This window comes from Phaseolus vulgaris, chromosome 3 (assembly GCF_000499845.2).
Source record: "Phaseolus vulgaris cultivar G19833 chromosome 3, P. vulgaris v2.0, whole genome shotgun sequence".
NCBI classification, from domain to species: Eukaryota; Viridiplantae; Streptophyta; class Magnoliopsida; order Fabales; family Fabaceae; genus Phaseolus; species Phaseolus vulgaris.
In genome coordinates, this window is record NC_023757.2 from 25,538,496 (window position 1) to 25,557,936 (window position 19,441).

Sequence of the window (19,441 nt, forward strand, 5' to 3'; positions counted from 1 at the left end):
TAAATAAGTGTTGTACAAAATAAATGTCATTTTCATTTATTATTAATTACTTTTTATTTATATTCTAATAATATTAATGATAGGAAACTAAAACTGTAAATAGATTAATGATGAGTAGTTAATTTTATATAACTGATATCTCTCTCATTTAAATATTATACATCTATATTATAATTATATAATTATTATCACATCACAAGGAAATCAATTTTAGAGACAAAAAACAATTAGTTGTTATAGTAACAAAATTAGAAACCATTTTAAAGATTTAAAAAAATGGTTTCTAAATTAGTTTCTATTATTGTTGGTAGCAAAAACTTTTTTTTGCTAATTAGATACCAATTTAGAAACCATTTAAGAATAATAGAAACTAATTTAGAAATCATTTTTTTTTTAGTTTCTAAAATGGTCTCTAATTTAGTTATTATAACAACTAATTATTTTTTATCTTTAAAATTGGTTTCTATTTCATGATTTTCTTGTAGTGTTATTAAATGAAGAGGATACATCATTGCGTAACTTTATTTAATATTATCTTTTAATTGGAGATTATATAAAGATACACTATTTTGGTAACTTTCTTTGATATTATATTTTAATTGAATAATTTTACCATTTAATAAATAAATAATTATTTATTTAATAAATTGAATACATTTTTTATTTTAAAATAACTTAATAACTTCCTTTTTAAAAATAACAATTACATAATCTATTTAATACCAGTTTTATAAAATTATATATATATATATATATATATATATATATATATTCTCGAACAGGTTTGGAGCCTAGAGAACGATTCCTTCTTCTTTTACCTTCGGTCGGTCACTGACGTTTTAAGCTTTTTGTTTCTCCTTCCTCCTCTCGGTCCTCTGGCTCCACCGACGAGGATGGTACCTGCAGAAGGTACTCCAACGCTCAAGTCAGTTAGGGTGTCGGCACTCGGGTGTCAGAGTACTATAGATAATGATGTACCTTTCTCCTTGGAATATGTGTTATTTATATTACCTTAATGGGTCTTCAATGGTGGACCAAATTAGGAGGTTGGTTCATGTTTAGGGTTGTGCTAAACAACCCTTAATCGTAGATTAACCTTGCTGACTTGGTCAACCCATGGCTCGTCTCCAAGGGTTGGTCGGTCACATGTCATCATGTGACCTTCTCATCGTGGTTGATTGGTTGAGTGGTGAAGTTCCTGACCGAGTCATTGAGTCACTCGGTCGTCCTAGTACACTTGCCCCCCAGGCTTGAGAGCTGGTACAGCCAAAGACTCTAACTGAATGGCCTCGGTCGGTGGGGTGATGATGGGTGAAGAGACTGGAGGCGACGCTTGAGCGGGTGATGTGACGTGAATTTATGAGGGGTTTTTGGGCTCCAAGCAACGTTGACCATTGGATCAAGCAGATCCAATGGTTGAGATTTTGTGACGTTTGAGATCTCGAGACACCCTCGAGTTATAAATAGAGGTTGGGAACAGTGGCCTTTCACGCTTTTTGAAATTTACTGAGCTCCGAGACCCGAACGAATCCGATCGATTTGCGCTACGTTCTTCATTCGTCTAAGGTTATTCATGTCTTCTCATTCGCGTCCCACGTCCTCTTCTTCTCCCGCTCGGTCTCCTCTTCCTGAACCCCCTTCCTATTCGTCCTCTTCGTCTTCCACCTCGGTCAGGGCAATTCAAACCATTGCCCCACAGGTGGAGGAAGTGAGGGGTGATGACGTTGGTAACGCATCAGACCGGTCGAGCTCATCTGAGCGACTGCGCCCTCACGAGGGCCCTGCCTGGGTCGATCCCAAGGTGTATGGGATCGCGTCTATGTTCCATACGGATGCCTCAGTAGCTGATTTTTTGATTAAGGTTCTTGTCTTGAAGGCTTCGGCCGAGGAGTCCTTACTGTCGTTCGGCCCTTGTTCGCTAGACGACCAGGTGTACAAGGAATGGTTATCTACCGAACCCCCCTTTTTCTTCATGTATAACTGTCTTTTTTCAGACTTGCACGTGTCGCTTCCTTTCTACAAGTTCACGGTGGGCATTCTTCAGGCGCTTAACGTAGCACCGAGTCAGTTGCACCCGAATACATGGGCGTCCATGCAGGCTTTTCGCATGGTATGTCGGGCGTTTGTGGTGCGTCCCCTTCCAACCTGTTTTCTTCATTTTTATGCCTCTCACCCATTCAAGCTGGTTGAATGGCATTCCTTGGTCAGCCGGGCGGGCAACGTCCTGTTCAAGGCTTTCATGACCTCCTATAAGAACTTTAAAGAAAGGTTCTTTAAGGTTTTCGTGGATTCGGCGGGCACGTCCCACTTCTTCGACGTGGTCGGCCAGCCGAGGTTTCCCTTGTTTTGGACAAGGAGCCCCACCAGGATAAAGGATTGGCCACGTCCGGTCAATCCAAGTGATAGCGAGCGGGAGGTCTTTGCTTTGTTTGATAGCCTTACGAGGAAGCTCCTCGCTCGGTCATTGATGTCGTTGTACACAGAGATCGATCGTGAAGCGGCCTTTGAGGGTATGTTTCAAATCTGTAGACCTTCGGTCGTTCATTCTATGTTTATGACTAACATCTTGTTTTTGTTTCAATGATCGCAAAGAGAGAAATACCGCAGGCGGTCGGTATGTTGATGGTATGTTGATAACACCCGGCTGAGGAAGGCCCTAGAGGAGGCCGAACACAAAGGGGCATCCATGGAAGGGAAGATTGCCTCTATGCGGCAAGGGAAAGAGGCGGCGAAGGCTGAGGTGTTGAATACCATGGAGGATACCATGGTCTTAATTACTTAGAGGTTTGACCTGGCCGTCCAGCAGGCTGGGGTGTTGTACGGTGGGCCTCCACCCTCTGGTCAATTTGACCAAGAGATGGAGGTCTTTAACGGCCGACTGGTTCCTGCGGACGAGGTCCAGAATTTGCAGAGCGCCGACCAGCCTACCCCGAGCGAGGATGTTGAAGATCAAAGCCTAGGCTTTTAGGTTTTTTCTTTCGTTCATTTTGTTCCCTTGAGGTCGGGGTGTGGCCTCCACCTTTTGCTGGATGAATAGAATCGATCGTTTTCATTTTCAATAATTTGCACAAGTCTTTTCCTTCGGTCGGTGTGAGTGTGAGTTAATAATAACCAACCTAATGAACCTAATTGGCGTAAGTTGATGTGATTGGTCGTTTATAAGTAAATTGTTTAACGAATTGAAGGCAGTTGGCCATTAAAACGTAGCAAGATAAAAAGTGCCTAGTTTAGACAAGTAAAATTATGCGGTCGGTGTAGCTAGCGGTATCAGGAGGGAATGTCAGTTAAGGCTGCATCCTGGTTGAACCGTTGTGACTAGGTGTTAGGAGGGTATGCCGATTAAGGCTTCATCCTGGCCAAACCGTGCCTCTTAGGTTGATTTTATGGTTTGCACGTTGTTTGATGAAAATGCTTCTTTAAAACCTCTCTGACCGCTGGTGTTACCGGATAAGGAAAGAGTGCGTGAATTTTATTCATTTGTTCAATTGAAATAAAATTTGAGGTGTGTGGAATTCCACGTCCTCGGTACAACCTTTCCCGACAACCATTCTAGGTGGTACGCTCCCCCTTCTCCTACTTCTCGAATTTGAAATGGTCCCTCCCAGTTTGATGAGAACTTACCGTCTGACTTCCCTCCAGACAAGGTCACCCTTGTGGAAGCTCCTTGGCCAAACCTTCATGTTGTACCTTCTTGCTGCTTGAAGCTTGCAGGCGGCTTTGCGGATCTTGCTTTTATCGCAAAGCTCGTTGATGAGGTCGAGCCCGACTGCTAAACTTTCCTGATTGAGGGATATGTCAAACAGCTGCCGTCTGATGGACGATTCGCCCACTTCTACTGGGATCATGGTCTCGGTGTCGTACATGAGGTTGTACGACGTTTCTTGTGTTGTGGTCTGAGGAGTGCATCGGTACGCCCACAAGACCTCGAGCAGTTCCTCGGTCCACCTTCTTTTCGCTGTGTCGAGTCTCTTCTTCATTCGTTTAAGAGAACCTTGTTGGCCGCCTCTGCTTGATCATTTGTCTAAGGGTGCTCGACCGAGCTGGTAACGGATTTGATGTCAAGGTCCTCGTAGAAGGTCTGGAGCCCTTGGTCAATGAACTGCAGTCCATTGTCTGACACGATCATGTTCGGTAGCCTGAACCTACAGACGATGTTCTTGCAAACAAAATTTTGGACGTTTCTGGCCGATATGGATGCTAGGGATTCGACCTCTATCCACTTCGTGAAGTAGTCCACTGCAACCAGCAGGTGCTTTGTCTAACCTTTGTCAAGTGAGAAAGGGCCAATAATGTCCATTCCTCATATGGCAAATGGCCACGGTGATGTCATGTTTTGGAGTTCTTCTGGTTTTGAGTGGTGTAGGGGCCGAATTCCTAGCATTTCAAGCATTTCTTGACGTACTCTGCGCAATCGCCTTAGACGGTCGACCAATAGTATCTTGCTCGGATGACCTTGGTCGCCATGGTTTTCACCCCGGAGTGATTGTCACACGCTCCATCGTGGATTTCCTGCAACACATATTGAGTTTGCTCCTTGGTAAGGCACTTCAGAAGTGGAATTGAGTACCCCCTTCGGTATAGGTCCTGGCCGATCATGGTGTAGCGAGCGCATTGCAGCCTGATTGCTTTCTCGTTGCCTGGTTTGCAGGTTCCATGTTCTAGATACTGGATGATTGAACTCATCCAGGTATCGACTTGGAGGGTAGTCCCTCCCTTTACGGCGTTCTCGGCGAGGATCATCCCCCTTCGGCCGGTGCGGTCCCTCTTCCTTGGTGCTTCTTCCCTACACGGGGAACGCCATGTAGTGCGGCCGCCCCGCACAAAACGACGTAAATGCCCGGCCTGAATTAGCTCTTCTATCTTGTCCTTCGGTTGAATGATCGGTATTCTGATGATACCGTCACTTCTTGCTACGGTCGGCACCATCCGGACTTAGAGCCCTTCTAGGTGGTGGCATCAGCTCCGCATTAAAGGCTTCCTGCAAGATTTTCCCTCTATCGGCGTTGAAGGGTGTGTATCGTGAGAACCGGAGTCCACGATTACCCCGTCTGGGATCACCTCGTCCAGACCCGGACCTTCCCTGCCGCTCTTTCTCATCCTTCTTCTCATCGTTGGTCTCCGCCCGAGCCTGGCTCCTGAATTCGCGTAGCTCTTCAAACTGCATGAACTTTGCGGCTCAAAGTCTAAGTTCATCCAAGCTCGCCGCAGGTTGCATGCACAAGCTGTCTACGAAGGGGCCCGGTCGGAGGGTCGTCAACATATGATGCATCGCCACCTCAGGACTGAGGTTCCGAATACTCATAAAGACCTTCCCGAATCGGTCGATAAACTTCCTTAGGGACTCTCCCTTCTCCTAGCGGAAGCTGACCAGGGCAATGGATGTTAGGTGATGGGGTCGGCTGGTTGCAAACTTGATATCAAACTTTGTCACCAGCGTTTCAAAACAATCTACAGAGTTCAGAGGGAGCTTCGTGAACCAGCTCAAGGCTCCTCCTTTAAAAGAAGTTGGGAAGACTCGGCACAAGAACATGTCATCGTTCGTATACAGACTCATATGAGTGGTATACGCATCCATATGTTCATCATAATCGGTGATGACTTTTTACGGCAAATGCACCGCGTTTGTCAGAAGTAATAATTGTCCCTAAGGACGGATATTGATCCCACAAGGAACAGTGAATTATCAAGTACAATAGTCGCTAATTATAACAATAGAACAATGAAAAAAGTGTTGAATTGAGTGTGTTGACAATGATCAATAAGAAAACAAACAAAGAATTAGTTGTTTCAGTTGGAAAAATAGGGATTAAGTTTCATCTCTCTCACTCTCATGTATTTTGATTAGCATGTCAATATTAAGTTCTTTGATTGAGATTGATGCCCGTAGAAAATTCATTTATATCGATCTCTCGCATATAAAATTCTTAAGAATGTTTCCTAAATTTCGATCTCTCGCATACTTATAAAAATAACTTAGAAATCACTACCAGACGTTAATGGCAATTAACATTTCAAGTCTATCTCTAGCACTCAAATATGCTAAGTATTGATGTTTAGGTCCGAACCCTAAAAATACCTCTCGGTCAGATTTAAGATTCTCAATTTGTCACGGAAAGTTAAAAGTAAAACAACAATACCAATAATCAATCAAGAACTGAATATTAATATATAAAATATCACCTCAATACATAAGAGTTTGAGCATATTACTCTCAATCCCAAAGGGTAGAATTAGTCATGCATACTTCTAACACCTTCCATTCTCCCATAAATTAAGGATTATTTTATATGTAAATTAGCAATAAATCCTCATAAGTGCCTATATTTTAATATGAAATATTACTGAAATTAGACACTTATCACTCTTCCCAACTTAGAATCTTGCTTGTTCTCAAGCAAAGTAAATGAATATATTTGAATTTAAATATCAAACAACTTAATTCATTAAACAATAGATCAAATTAAAAACTTATGATGCGTCCAAATTCAAATATTGAAAATATAAACACAGTCAACTTCCAGGATCAAATCAAAACAAATAAATGGCAAATTATCAAGGAATATCTTCTCATATGCTCACGGGTATATGTTTCTCTCTATTTTCACTGAATCATAACAAATCACAATTGTTTTTCATTTCATCCTTAAATCACAAACATATTAGAAACATGAATCTTGAGGTCTTTTCCAGGGTTGTAATGAGGTTGAGCTTCCAAAAAATATTGGTTTTTCTTAGATAACAAAATGCACATCTTAAAGAAGAAGAACATACCTACAATCCAATTTATAGAGAACATATATGTTATCTAATCACCGCTTTCTTTCAAGATCACACTTTTCCTCATTTTTCTTTCTACCTTTTTTATGATTTCCAACAACTTTTCTTTTCTTTTTTTTCTTTTTTTTTCTTTTTTTCAATCACTAGGAATAGATTTTTCCTATTTTCAACTTTTTGAAATTTCAACAATTAGAACCAACCATTCCCTTTTCTATATGTATTGCATATATGTTCTCCTTCCTTAAACATGCTAAAGGGTAGGAAAATATATCATTAAAGGTTAAGGTGCAATATTAACAAAAAATTTATTGGCCCAAAGGGGATATATAAAAAAAATGGAATTCTAATAAGATAAAGGTTGACTCTTTGGCCTTGGATTCCTAATTATCACAAACAAATGCCTCAATCATCTTCATGTTCTTTTATGATGTAACAAAAATAAAAATTAAGCAACTACAATTGTCAATTCATCAGTAAAACTCTCAAAACTGTTTAAGGTTCACACACTCACTTGGTTTAATTGGTCTCATTCCTTTTTCTCTTGTCATTATCTATCCTAATCAATCATCCTGTTAAATTTTCATGTATCATAATTTTAACTACATTTGAATAGGGATTCAATCATATTTTCTTTTCTAATATGTGTCTAATTTATCTCACTATTTAATATTTAAACACAAATTATTTTTTCCACAATTCAAAATTAATATTCTAGTTCTTTTTTATTTGAAAAAAAAAACTAGAAATAAACAAATTAAAAGTGAAATTTATTCAAGAAAGATAATTCAAAACCTAAAACTAACAAAAACAACAAATTTATTCAAAATACAAAATAAGCAATTAAAACAAACTAAAAAAAATAAGTAAATAAAAAAAAACAAAATAACCGAAAAATAAAATAAATAAATAAATAAACAGAAAATAAAATTCAAATAACTGAAAAGAAAAGAGAATTAGAAAGATAAAACCATATTTTTGCTCAATCCTCTCTTCTTAAGAAGTCATCCAGCTTTTTGTTAAAATCTTTATCTATAGTCTTGCTTCATTTGTTGGATCTGCCCCCTTGAATAATAGATCATGTCCCTAGGTCATAACCTGCAAAATGATTAGGAGGCATACGAGATTTTTTTTATCTTTTTTGAAAAATTAAATAAACAAAGGTAACAATATAAAACTAAAATGTGGTCTGGGTTGCCTCCCAGTAAGCGCTTGTTTAACGTCATATAGTTTGATGCCTGTTTATTTAAGGGTCATCTAAAAGGATTATCGTAGTGAGGTTTTCCTGTTCATTACCCAAGTAAGGCTTTACCCTTTGACCATTTACTATCCATCGTTCATGTGATTATGGATCTTCTAATTCTATTGCTCCATAAGGCTTCACTTCTTTCACCACATAAGGTCCTGACCATCTAGATTTTAACTTCCCAGGAAAAAGTCTTAATCTAGAATTAAATAACAGCACAGATTGACCAGGATGAAAATTTCTTTCCACAATCCTCTTGTCATGATATTTTTTTGTGCGTTCTTTATAAAGCTTTGAAGAACTGTATGCATTTAACCTCATCTCTTCAAGTTCCTGGATTTGAAGTTTTCTCTTTTCCCCTGATGCTTTAGCATCTAAATTTAATGTTTTTAATGCCCAATATGCTTTATGCTCCAATTCCACCGGAAGATGACAAGCTTTCCCGTAAATAAGCTGAAATAGGGAAAGGCCAGTAGGTGTTTTAAATGTTGTTCTATACACCCACAGAGCTTCATCAAGTTTGATTGACCAATCTTTCCTTGATGCAACCACTGTTTTCTCTAATATTTTCTTGACTTCTATGTTAGAAACTTCTGCCTACCCATTCGTTTGTGGGTGGTAGGTTGATGCTACTTTATGACTAACCCCATAATGCTCTAACACTTTCTTCAACTGGGTATTACAAAAATGAGATCCATCGTCACTTATCAATACTCTTGGAGTGCCAAATCTGCAAAAAATATTCCTTTTAAGAAATTTAATAATTGTCTTGGAATCTGCATGTTGTGCTGGAATTGCTTCCACCCATCTAGAAACATACTCAACTGCCACTAGTATATATTCATTTGGAAAAAAAAGATGGTAAAGGCCCTATAAAATCAATGCCCCAACAATAAAAAACCTCAATTTCTTGAATATTTTGCAATGCATCTCATGTCTTCTAGAAATGCTTCTTGTCCTTTGGCACCTGTCACATCTTTGTACTAATGCATGTGTATCTTTAAACAACGAAGGCCAGAAAAAACCTGATTGAAGAATTTTTGCAACTGTCTTTTCCCCATTAAAATGTCCTCCATATGCTGAATTATGGCATTGCCATATAATTTTCTTGGCTTCATCTGAAGAAACCCATCTTCTCAGCAAATTATCTGCACAAATTTTAAACAAATGAGGATCATCCCACACATAATGATTGGCATCCTTAAAAATTTTTCTTTTTTGATGCCAGTCCAAATTCTCCGGGATTGTTCCAGTAGCTTTAAAATTGGTCATGTCTGCAAACCATGGCCTCTCTTTGATTATCAGTAGCTTCTCATCTGGAAATTCAGCAAGAACCTCCGACTCCAATGTGGTTACCTCATCATTTGCTAGTCTTGATAAATGATCTGCTACATTGTTCTCACATCCTTTCTTATCTTTGATCTCCAAATCAAATTCCTGCAACAAAAGTATCCATCGTATAAGTCTTGGCTTAGAATCTACTTTATTCAATAAATATTTTATTGCAGCATGATTAGTGAAAACAATGACTTTAGAACATATCAAATAAGATCGAAATTTCTCAAATGCATACACTATAACTAGTAATTCTTTTTCTGTTGTGGTGTAATTACTTTGAGTTTCACTCAAAACTTGACTCGCATAGTGTATTACTTGAAAAATTCTTTCTTTCCTTTGTCCTAAAACTGCTCCTATTGCATAATCACTAGCATCACACATTATCTCAAAATTAAGTTTCCAATCAGGAACAATTATGATAGGTGCAGAAATGAGTTTTTCTTTCAAGATATTAAAAGCAGTTAAACAATTATCATCAAATTTAAAAGGAGTATCCTTATTGAGAAGGTTGCATAGGAGTTTTGAAATCTTGGAGAAATCTTTAATAAATCTTTTTTAAAATCTAGCATGCCCTAGAAAACTTCTGATTCCTTTGATGTTGACTGGTGGAGGTAACTTCTCAATGACTTCAACTTTTGCTTTATCTACCTCCAACCCTTTATGAGAAATTTTATGGCCTAAGACAATTCCTTCAGTGACCATGAAATGACATTTCTCTCAATTTAGCACAAGATTTGTCTCCACACATCGCTTCAGTACGAGATCAAGATTAGCTAAACAATCATCAAAAGAAGATTCAAACACAGAAAAGTCATCCATAAAAACTTCAATGCATTTCTCAATCATATCTGCGAAAATAACAAACATACACCTTTGGAAAGTTGTTGGCGCATTACATAAACCAAATGGCCTTTTCCGATAAGCAAAAACGCCAAATGGGCAAGTAAATGTTGTCTTCTCTTGATCTTCAGGATTGACCACAATTTGATTATATCATGAATAAACCATCCAAAAAACAATAATATGCTTTACCTGCCAATCTTTCCAACATTTAATCCATAAAAGGTAATGGATAATGATCTTTTCGCGTAGCTTGATTCAGTTTCCTATAATCAATACACATCCTCCATCCTCTAACAGTTCTTGTAGAAATTAATTAATTTTTTTCGTTATAAATAATTGTCATACCTCCTTTCTTAGGTACCACCTGTACTGGACTAACCCACGCACTGTCTGAAATGGGATAAATCATTGCTGCTTCTAAAAGCTTTTGTACCTCCTTTCTAATAACCTCCTTCGTGGAAGGATTTAAGCACCTTGGTGGTTGAGCCACAGGTGTGAAATCTTGCTCCATGTGAATTTTATGCATGCAATATGATGGGTTTATACCTTTCAAGTCAGCAAATGTCCATCTATACCTTTTTTATTTGCCTTCAACACTTTTATCACTTTTTGTTCTTCCTCTTTGGATAAATGGTTGCTTATGATAACTGGCTTCTCCCCATTTTCTTCAAGAAAAACATTTCAAATGAGTTGGCAACTGTTTCAACTATATTTTCTAAGGGGTGTTGGCTTTGTTCCGTTCTAATTCATCAAAAATCCCTTGTTGAACTTCTTTTGCCTTTCCCAACTCTGACAAACATTTCTTGACTTCCTTCTCCTCCCAGTCCTCGCAATTTCCATTATCAGTTAGGACTGCTTTCATCAATGAATCATCTATAAATATTTCTCTGTGATTTTCTAAATACAGTTCATCCAGTGCATCCATCCTAAAACAATTCTTCTGATCAATCGGATGTTTCATTGCTTCAAATACATCAAAGCTAACTTCTTCATCCTGCACTTGAACCTACAACTTTCCTTCATCCACATCAATCATAATTTTTGCAGTCTTCATAAATGGGCGTTCAAGAATGAGAGGTACTTCAACATCTTCCTTTATGTCCATGATCACAAAATCAACTGGGAAATAAAATTTGTCTACCTTCACCAAAAGATCTTCTACTATCTCATGTGGATATTTTATTGATCTGTCAGCTAATTGCAATGTCATCCTTGTAGGAAAAATTTCAACATCCCCGATTTTCTTCAACATAGATAGTGGCATCAGATTTATGCTTGCCCCAAGATCTAGTAATGCTTTGGCCACTGTAAAATTTCCTATTGTGACTGTCAAAGTAAAAGTCCTAGGATCTTTAGATTTTTGTGGCAATGATTTTTGAATAATGGCACTACATCCTGCTTCTAGCTCCACAATTCCTTGTTCTTTTAATCTTCTCTTCTTGGTCAACAAATCCTTCATAAATCTGGCATACGTAGGCATTTGTAGGCATTTGTTCCAAAGCTTCAGTGAACAGAATACTTATCTGTAGTTGTTTTAGAATTTCACAGAATCTGATAAACTGTCCTTCTATATTCTTTCTAGAGGGAGCATGTGGATAAGGTAAATCTACAATTGGAACACTTATTTTTTCATTCTCTTTTTCCTTTTTTTCTTTTCTTCCTGTACCCTATCATTTTTTTCTTTCTCTTCTCCCTCTTCACTCTTGTTTTTTCTTCCTCTTCTTTTTTCTCTTCCCTCTCAATTTTTCTTTCCTTACTTTTCTCTCTTCCTCACTCTCTATGTCTCTTTCCTTACTTTGTATATTATCACCAATCCCCTTTCCTACAACTACTCCACTTCTAGTAGTGATTGAATTACATTTCTCCCCGAGTTCCTTCAACTCTTGTGTAAGTTGCTTAATTTGTGTCTCCAGATTCTCAACGTTCTTTTGCACGACCAACATGGTGTGTAGATTTTTCTGTAAAATCTTCCATTTTGCTCATTCTCTCTTGGGACACAGGATCTAATAGTTGGAGTTGTTGAAAAGTGTTTTGCTTTCCTTGATCTTCCATGTAAATTACTTTTTCTTCAGAAGAAATATTTTGGTAAGCACATTGCTCACTAGAATGCTCACATTCACACAGTTCGCACCTTAATTCTTGATTATGACTTTGAATAACATGTAATTGTCGAGGCAATTTTGCCATTTTTGTGGTTAACTGCTCAATCTGCTGTGTCAAAATTTGATTTTGAGCCAATAGTGTATCTTCCCTCCATCCTTTCTTCTGAGTACTTCGTCCATCATACTGGTCTTGAGAATCTACTAATTCCAATGCATTAATAATCCTCGTTGCTTGTTCTGCATCAAGAGTCATCATTGTGCCACCAGCTGCGGCATCTAAGAGCATCTTCATAACATATTTGAGACCATTAATGAATATGTTCAGTTGAGCAATGTCTTCAAACCCATGATTTGGGCAATTTCTCAATATCATCTTGAATCTTTCCCATGTCTCACAAAAAGACTCATCTGCTCCTTCTCTGAACATAGAGATTTCAGACTTAGCTTTAATGTAGCGAGACATTGGAAAAAAAATTTGCATAAATTTTTCCTCTACATCCTTCCAGTTAGTGAGGCTTTGAATTGGAAGTGATCTAAGCCAATTTTTAGCCTTTCCTGCCAATGAAAAAGGAAACAAGCGCATACAACATTATCAACATCATTTGATTCAAAGCCCATTACTCCCACCAATTCATAAAATGTATTCAAATGTGAATATGGATCCTCATGTTCCATTGCTGTGAATTGATGGGCATTGATAAAAGTGAGAAAACCGGGATCTATTTCCAAGGCCTTGGCGGTAGCAGGTATTGCAATACTAGAAAAATGCACGGACCCTTGATACATGACATAATCTCCGATTGTCTTCTTTGCTTGTTCTTCTGCCATGTTGCTTTCCTAAAATATTAGTGAAAAAAAAAAAGAATAGAGTATATTTTTTTTATTTTTTTTTAAATAAACAGGAATTTAAATTGCTAACTAAAATAAAATCAATAACCGTCTAAAGTACAAATTAAAACTTAAAGATAAAATAAAACAAAACACTAAAATGATACTAAGAGAAAATAAAACCAAAATAATCAGAAAAAAAGAAAAAAATATAAATAAAAGAAAAACAGAATAAAAGAAAACAAGAAATAAAAAAAGAGTAAAATAAATACTAGGAATAAAATAAAAACAAAATAAAATAAAGTTAAAACAAAATAAAACTGAAAACTATAGTTGTAAATAACTAACTAACTAAAATTCTACACTAGCTTACGTAAGAATACGAATTAAAACTTGTAAAGAAAATAATTAATTAAAACAAATAAATAACAACTACGTAAACTTAAATAAAACTACGAAAACTAAACCAAAAACAAAAAAATTAAAATAAAATATAATAAAACAAAACAAAATCAAAATCAAAATCAAAATAAAATAAAAATAAAAATAAAAACAAACTAAAATAAAATATAATAAATTAAAATCAAATCAAAGAAAAATAAAAATAAATCTAAAAATAAATAGAAACAAATAAAATCAAAATAAGAATAATAACAGCAAATCTGAAAATTAAAAATAAAATTAAAACAAAATAAAAAAGTAACAAATATAAACACAAAACATTTAAAATATTCACAATATTTATGAAACTATACTCAATAAATCAAATTTGTTTACGATAAGGTGCCAAAATCTTGATGATTTTTTACGGCAAGTGCACTACGTTTGTTCGAAGTAATAATTGTTCCTAAGGACGGATATCGATCCCACAAGGAACAATGAATTATCAAGTACAATATTCGCTAAATATAACAATAGAACAATGAAAAAAAAGTGTTGAATGGAGTGTGTTGACAATGATCAATAAGAAAACAAACAAAGAATTAGTTGTTTCAGTTGGAAAAATAGGGATTAGGTTTCATCTCTCTCACTCTCATGTATTTTGATTAGCATGCATGTCAATATTAAGTTCTTTGATTGAGATTGATGCCCGTAGAAAATTCATTTATATCGATCTCTCGCATATAAAATTCTTAAGAATGTTTCCTAAATTTCGATCTCTCGCATACTTATAAAAACAACTTAGAAATCACTACCAAACGTTAATGGCAATTAACATTTCAAGTCTATCTCTAGCACTCAAATATGCTAAGTATTGATGTTTAGGTCCGAACCCTAAAAATACCTCTCGGTCATATTTAAGATTCTCAATTTGTCACGGAAAGTTAAAAGTAAAACAACAATACCAATAATCAATCAAGAACTGATTATTAATATATAAAATATCACTTCAATACATAAGAGTTTGAGCATATTACTCTCAATCCCAAAGGGTAGAATTAGTCATGCATACTTCTAGCACCTTCCATTCTCCCAATTGGGTTACAATTCACTCTATGGTGTTTTCCTCTCAATCTAGCACACTAGGGTTGAGCCTCTAGCCCTCTATTTATCCTAGTTTTCTAGGGTTATTTCGCTTCCTATGTCGCGCTAATGGGCTAAGTGATAAAACATAAAAAGGCCCAATCTTTCTTGGCATCTTTTTCCATTTTGGGACCTTCCAGCTTTCTCTTTTTAGCTCTAATTATTCTCCTTTACTCCAAATCTTCAATCCTCCCTCAAAATCTGCAATTAACACCAAATTTGGGAATAAAATGCTCTTATTCGAATAAAACTCATAAAAAATGTAAAAAAGATATAAATTCATAAATTAAGGATTATTCTATATATAAATTAGCAATAAATCCTCATAAGTGCCTATATTTTAATATGAAATATTACTGAAATTAGGCACTTATCAATCGGTCGTCCCATCATAATGGTCTCTATTGAATCCCTTCCATTTGTCCGGCAGAGGAGCCTCCATGACAAAGTCAGTGAAAGAGTGATGACGATCGGTCACAACGAACACCGTTCGTGTTCATCGTTTTGTTGGGGTAAGACTCACCATCCATCTCCAAGGTGAGGTTCTTGTTCTTCGGCTCTCTCTTGGTCTGAGGGCCGACAGAGGTGGCGAAGGATCTGTCGACTTGGTTGGTCGGGGCTAGGGACGGTTCTCCCTCCACTAACTTCTTCATTTCTTGATTCTCCTTTCGGAGATTCTTGATTTCTTCTTCATTCTTCTTGGTTGCCTCTTCGTGTGCCTTCTTCATCTCAGTTAGCTCCTTTTGTAGAGCTATCATCATTGCTGCTTGATCTGCTTCTGACATCCTTTCGCTAACCATACTACGAGTTGATACCATCTACTGTTGCTTCCTCACGCTATCCTCTCGGCCCCATGGTGGGCGCCAATTGTTCTCAAACGGGTTTGGGGCCTAGAGAACGATTCTTTCTTCCTCTACCTTCGGTCAGTCACTAACGCTCCAAGCTTTTTGCTTCTCCTTCCTCCTCTCGGTCGTTTGGCTCCACCGGCGGGGATGGTACCTGTTGAAGGTACTTCAACGCTCAAGTCAGTCAGGGTGTCGAAACTCGGGTATCAGAGTACTGTAGATAATGACGTACATTTCTTCTTGAAATATGTGTTATTTATATTACCTTAATGGACCTTCATTGGTGGGTCGGATTAGGAGGTTGGTTCATGTTTAGGATTGTGCTAAACAACCTTTAATCGTGGATTAACCCTGCTGACTTGGTCAACCCATGGCTCGTCGCCAAGGGTCGGTCGGTCACATGTCATCATGTGACCTTCTCATCATAGTTGATTGGTTGAGTGGTGAAGTTCTTGACCGAGTCATTGAGTCACTCGGTCGTCCTACTACAATATATATATTAAATTGTATTGTTTTTTAATTAATTATTCATAAAATAATAAAATTTTAAAAATATTATTTATATTTCAATCTGATAAAAATGTGAAAACACATGCACTATTTCACATGTGTAATGTGTTTTCTAAACAATTAATTTCTTTAATAAATATCTAATCTTAATAAAGACTTATTTATAATGAAAAATTATATTTAAAGTATATAATCATTATCAATATTTATTAAATATGTAAATTAAAAGAGGGTATTTAAATTAAATGTAAATTATTTAAAAGTTGTAAATATTATATGTAATATAAAGAAAAACATTTTTCATTTATCTAAAACATTTCACATTTCTCTAAATTATAAAACCTTTCACTTTTTTAGATTTCTGAAGTTGTTTTTTTATCTCTTTCTCTGTCAAGGCGTTTATATTAGAAAGGGTCAAATATAGTACAATCTTACTCGATCAATTTTGGTTTTAAGTAAATATTCTTTTTTTTTTCTTTTTTCTTTTTGGGTATCCATAGATGGGTCTTTGTGTTTGCGACAAATAAATGAACTTCTGCTGCTTTAATTATGTAATTGCATATTTGGTTTGTAAATTAAGCTTTAAGGTTGGGAGTTTTCTTACTTTTCTAATGATAAAAAAAACTAACTTAATTTGCTATTTTTGAAAGAATTGATAATTATGATAATAGAATCTTGAAGAACCAAAACTATAGGATAAACACTTCTATAATTATAGGATTTTGTTGAAATTGAAGTTTAAGTTGTTGGATGATAGATCTTGAATAATGTGAAATTTGGTGATTAAATGAGAAGTATATTTTGATAGGAATTATCTCTTAGATAAAAATTATTTTAAATATAACTGTTTATAATTGATTTTTATAGTTAAGAGAAGTACATTTGATTACTATATGAAGAAATTTTTTAGATTCAAGAATATATTTGTTATAATTTAATTAGAATAAAAAATACTTGGGTGTGCATGTTATTTACCTCATTTAAATGACTTTGTGTGACTAAAGCAATTAACTTCAATTTTCAAGATATGGATGGTATATCGAGAGAAAAAAACATGTATGAATTATCTCTATAAAGTTTTGGTTGCTTAGGCGATGAGTGATTGCTCGAGTGAGCAAAAAGTCAACAATTTTCTCTTTTTTAATAATTTAGTCGCTATAGTGATATCTCTAATGATGCTAAAGTAATAATATGTTACACTCAAGTGACAAATGAATGTTTGAGTTAGTAAGAGGTCAAACAATTCTATTTCCTTTTAATGGATGACACTGACGTGATAACACCTAGCTAGCTCAAGCAATGATATGTTACACTTAAGTGACAATTGAATGTTTGAGTCAGTCAGTAAGAGCTCAAACAATTCTATTTTCTCTTTAAGGGATGACACTTACGTGAGAACACCTAGCTCAAGCAATTACATGTTACACTCAAGTGACAGTTGAATGTCTGAGTTAGTAAGAGGTCGAAACAATTTTATTTCCTCTTAAGGGATGACACTCACATGAGAACACCTAACTCAAGCCACCAATATTTATGAAAATTTTCCTTCGTTCTTGTTTTACTTGAATTAAACAATGTATATGAATGTCTTATATGGTATTTTATGAGATACTATTTGAAATTAAATATGAATGATGAGAACATTTTAGAAATCATGAGCATGTGTGTGATTTAACAATAAATCATATGAAGGTGATTTATGAGAAATCGAATGTGGGTAAGTGGTTTTAAATCACATGCGTAATTTATGTTAATTATTTATCATCACATAGGTAAAGATATATTTGATAATATAGTGTAAGTATTGAATTGTTTTAAGCACTAAATTAGTTTAAGTATAGTGAGATTTGATGTTACATCGATAGTCTCAATCATATAAATGAAGGTATAAGGTGGTGAAGAATCAATGGAGGTTTTTGCTAATTATGCAATATTGATTGAGGGGTTTAAAAAGTTACATTGTTAGTAATGTGGGTTGTCAGTGGGCATTGAACTAAGAAGTCACTTGATAGTAAGGATGACAATTAGACAGGTGCACATTTGATTATACTTGTCCTTATCACTAAAGTAAAAAATTATACTCGTTCCCTTTCCTAACCCCATCCAATGTGAAATTTGTGTCTCACCTCATCATTGTTGGGTAATGAGCATATCAATAATTGTGTCTACCCTGTCCAAAATATTAATTCAATAATTTAAAAAAAAAATCACAACAAAAGGATATTTGATATTATCAATGATTTAATATTAAAAAAACAAACATCTTTTATTCTTCGATTTCAAATTTCAAGAAAAAATTTATAATTGCATAAATCTTAAAATAGAATACCAAATAACAATTGCATATAATTCAATAGTTGAAATCTCATAACATTTAGAATATCTATTATTTTTGAAAAATTTGAGAGAGAAATTAGGTGGATATCGATAGAGTTAACCCATTAATAGAGAGAATGAAAAATTTATAGTGAAAGAAGAGTTCTTCGTATGAAAAAAAAAAAACTAAAACCAAAGAAAAAAAATATAATTCATTTTTTATTCAATATTATGCAATTTTTATAAATTTGATGAAGGTCAAACCAACAAACGTGGATTGTGGATCATCATGCAGTGATAGCGGGAAAGTAACTGATTTGTGATAAGTTATAATTGTTATTGTAATTCCTATATTTGTAGCACATCTATTATTTTTTTAATATTTGTTGTTAAAGATGTTTCTTTACATATTATAATTTTTTTGGAATTATATGTAAAAGTTCTCATCTTTATCATCAAAGAAAGTTATCAAAGTTAGACTTATTTTAATCTCTATTGTTAAGGGTGTTTCGTTACGTGTTGTAGTCTTCTTTACAATAATATATAAAAGTTCTCATATTTGTGATGATGGAAAGTTATAAAAGTTGACCTTTGTCATTTATTTTAAACTTCAATTTCTTAGAAATTAAATATTAAATTTTTAATTTCACATACAATTTTTATTTTTTCCACATTTCTATGTGTAGAAAACTATTACACATGACATAAAATATTCACTTAATCAAAATTAATCCATTCATTTTTATCAACTCCAAATTTTTAACCAATTATATTTTCTACTTTTTTAACATTTCCCAGATATCATTTTGTATTTATAAACAAAGACCTACTCATATTATTTTACATTTAAAAACCTACATAATTACTTGTTTGTTTACTATCTTTCTCCAAATTAATATATCACATACATTTCATTACTTTCTTCTATTCTTTAACAAAATTGTTTATTTATATTTCTTTAAAATATATCTATTTTTAAATATTTCTTTATCTAACTTTTACTTATCTAAAGAACTATATCCTACACACTTACTAAATATAATTATTATTTTTTTAAGATTTCCTTCAAATAATTCTGACCTAAATTCAAAAACATGTCATCCGTGTAAATATAG

General features: G+C 35.0%; 2 protein-coding genes and 1 pseudogene across 2 annotated transcripts; 1 reads left to right on the forward strand and 2 right to left on the reverse strand.

The window, feature by feature from the left end:
* Positions 1-3,617: 3,617 nt before the first annotated feature.
* On the reverse strand, positions 3,618-3,977 carry LOC137839433 (uncharacterized). Its single transcript, XM_068648549.1, has one exon. It carries the CDS (start codon positions 3,975-3,977, stop codon positions 3,618-3,620), a length of 360 nt encoding a protein of 119 aa, XP_068504650.1.
* A 7,230-nt stretch (positions 3,978-11,207) lies between these two features.
* On the reverse strand, positions 11,208-11,681 carry LOC137839434 (uncharacterized). The gene has a single exon (XM_068648550.1). The coding sequence runs from the start codon at positions 11,679-11,681 to the stop codon at positions 11,208-11,210; it is 474 nt and encodes a 157-aa protein (XP_068504651.1).
* A 963-nt stretch (positions 11,682-12,644) lies between these two features.
* LOC137808886 (small nucleolar RNA R71) lies at positions 12,645-12,750 on the forward strand (annotated as a pseudogene).
* Positions 12,751-19,441: the final 6,691 nt, after the last annotated feature.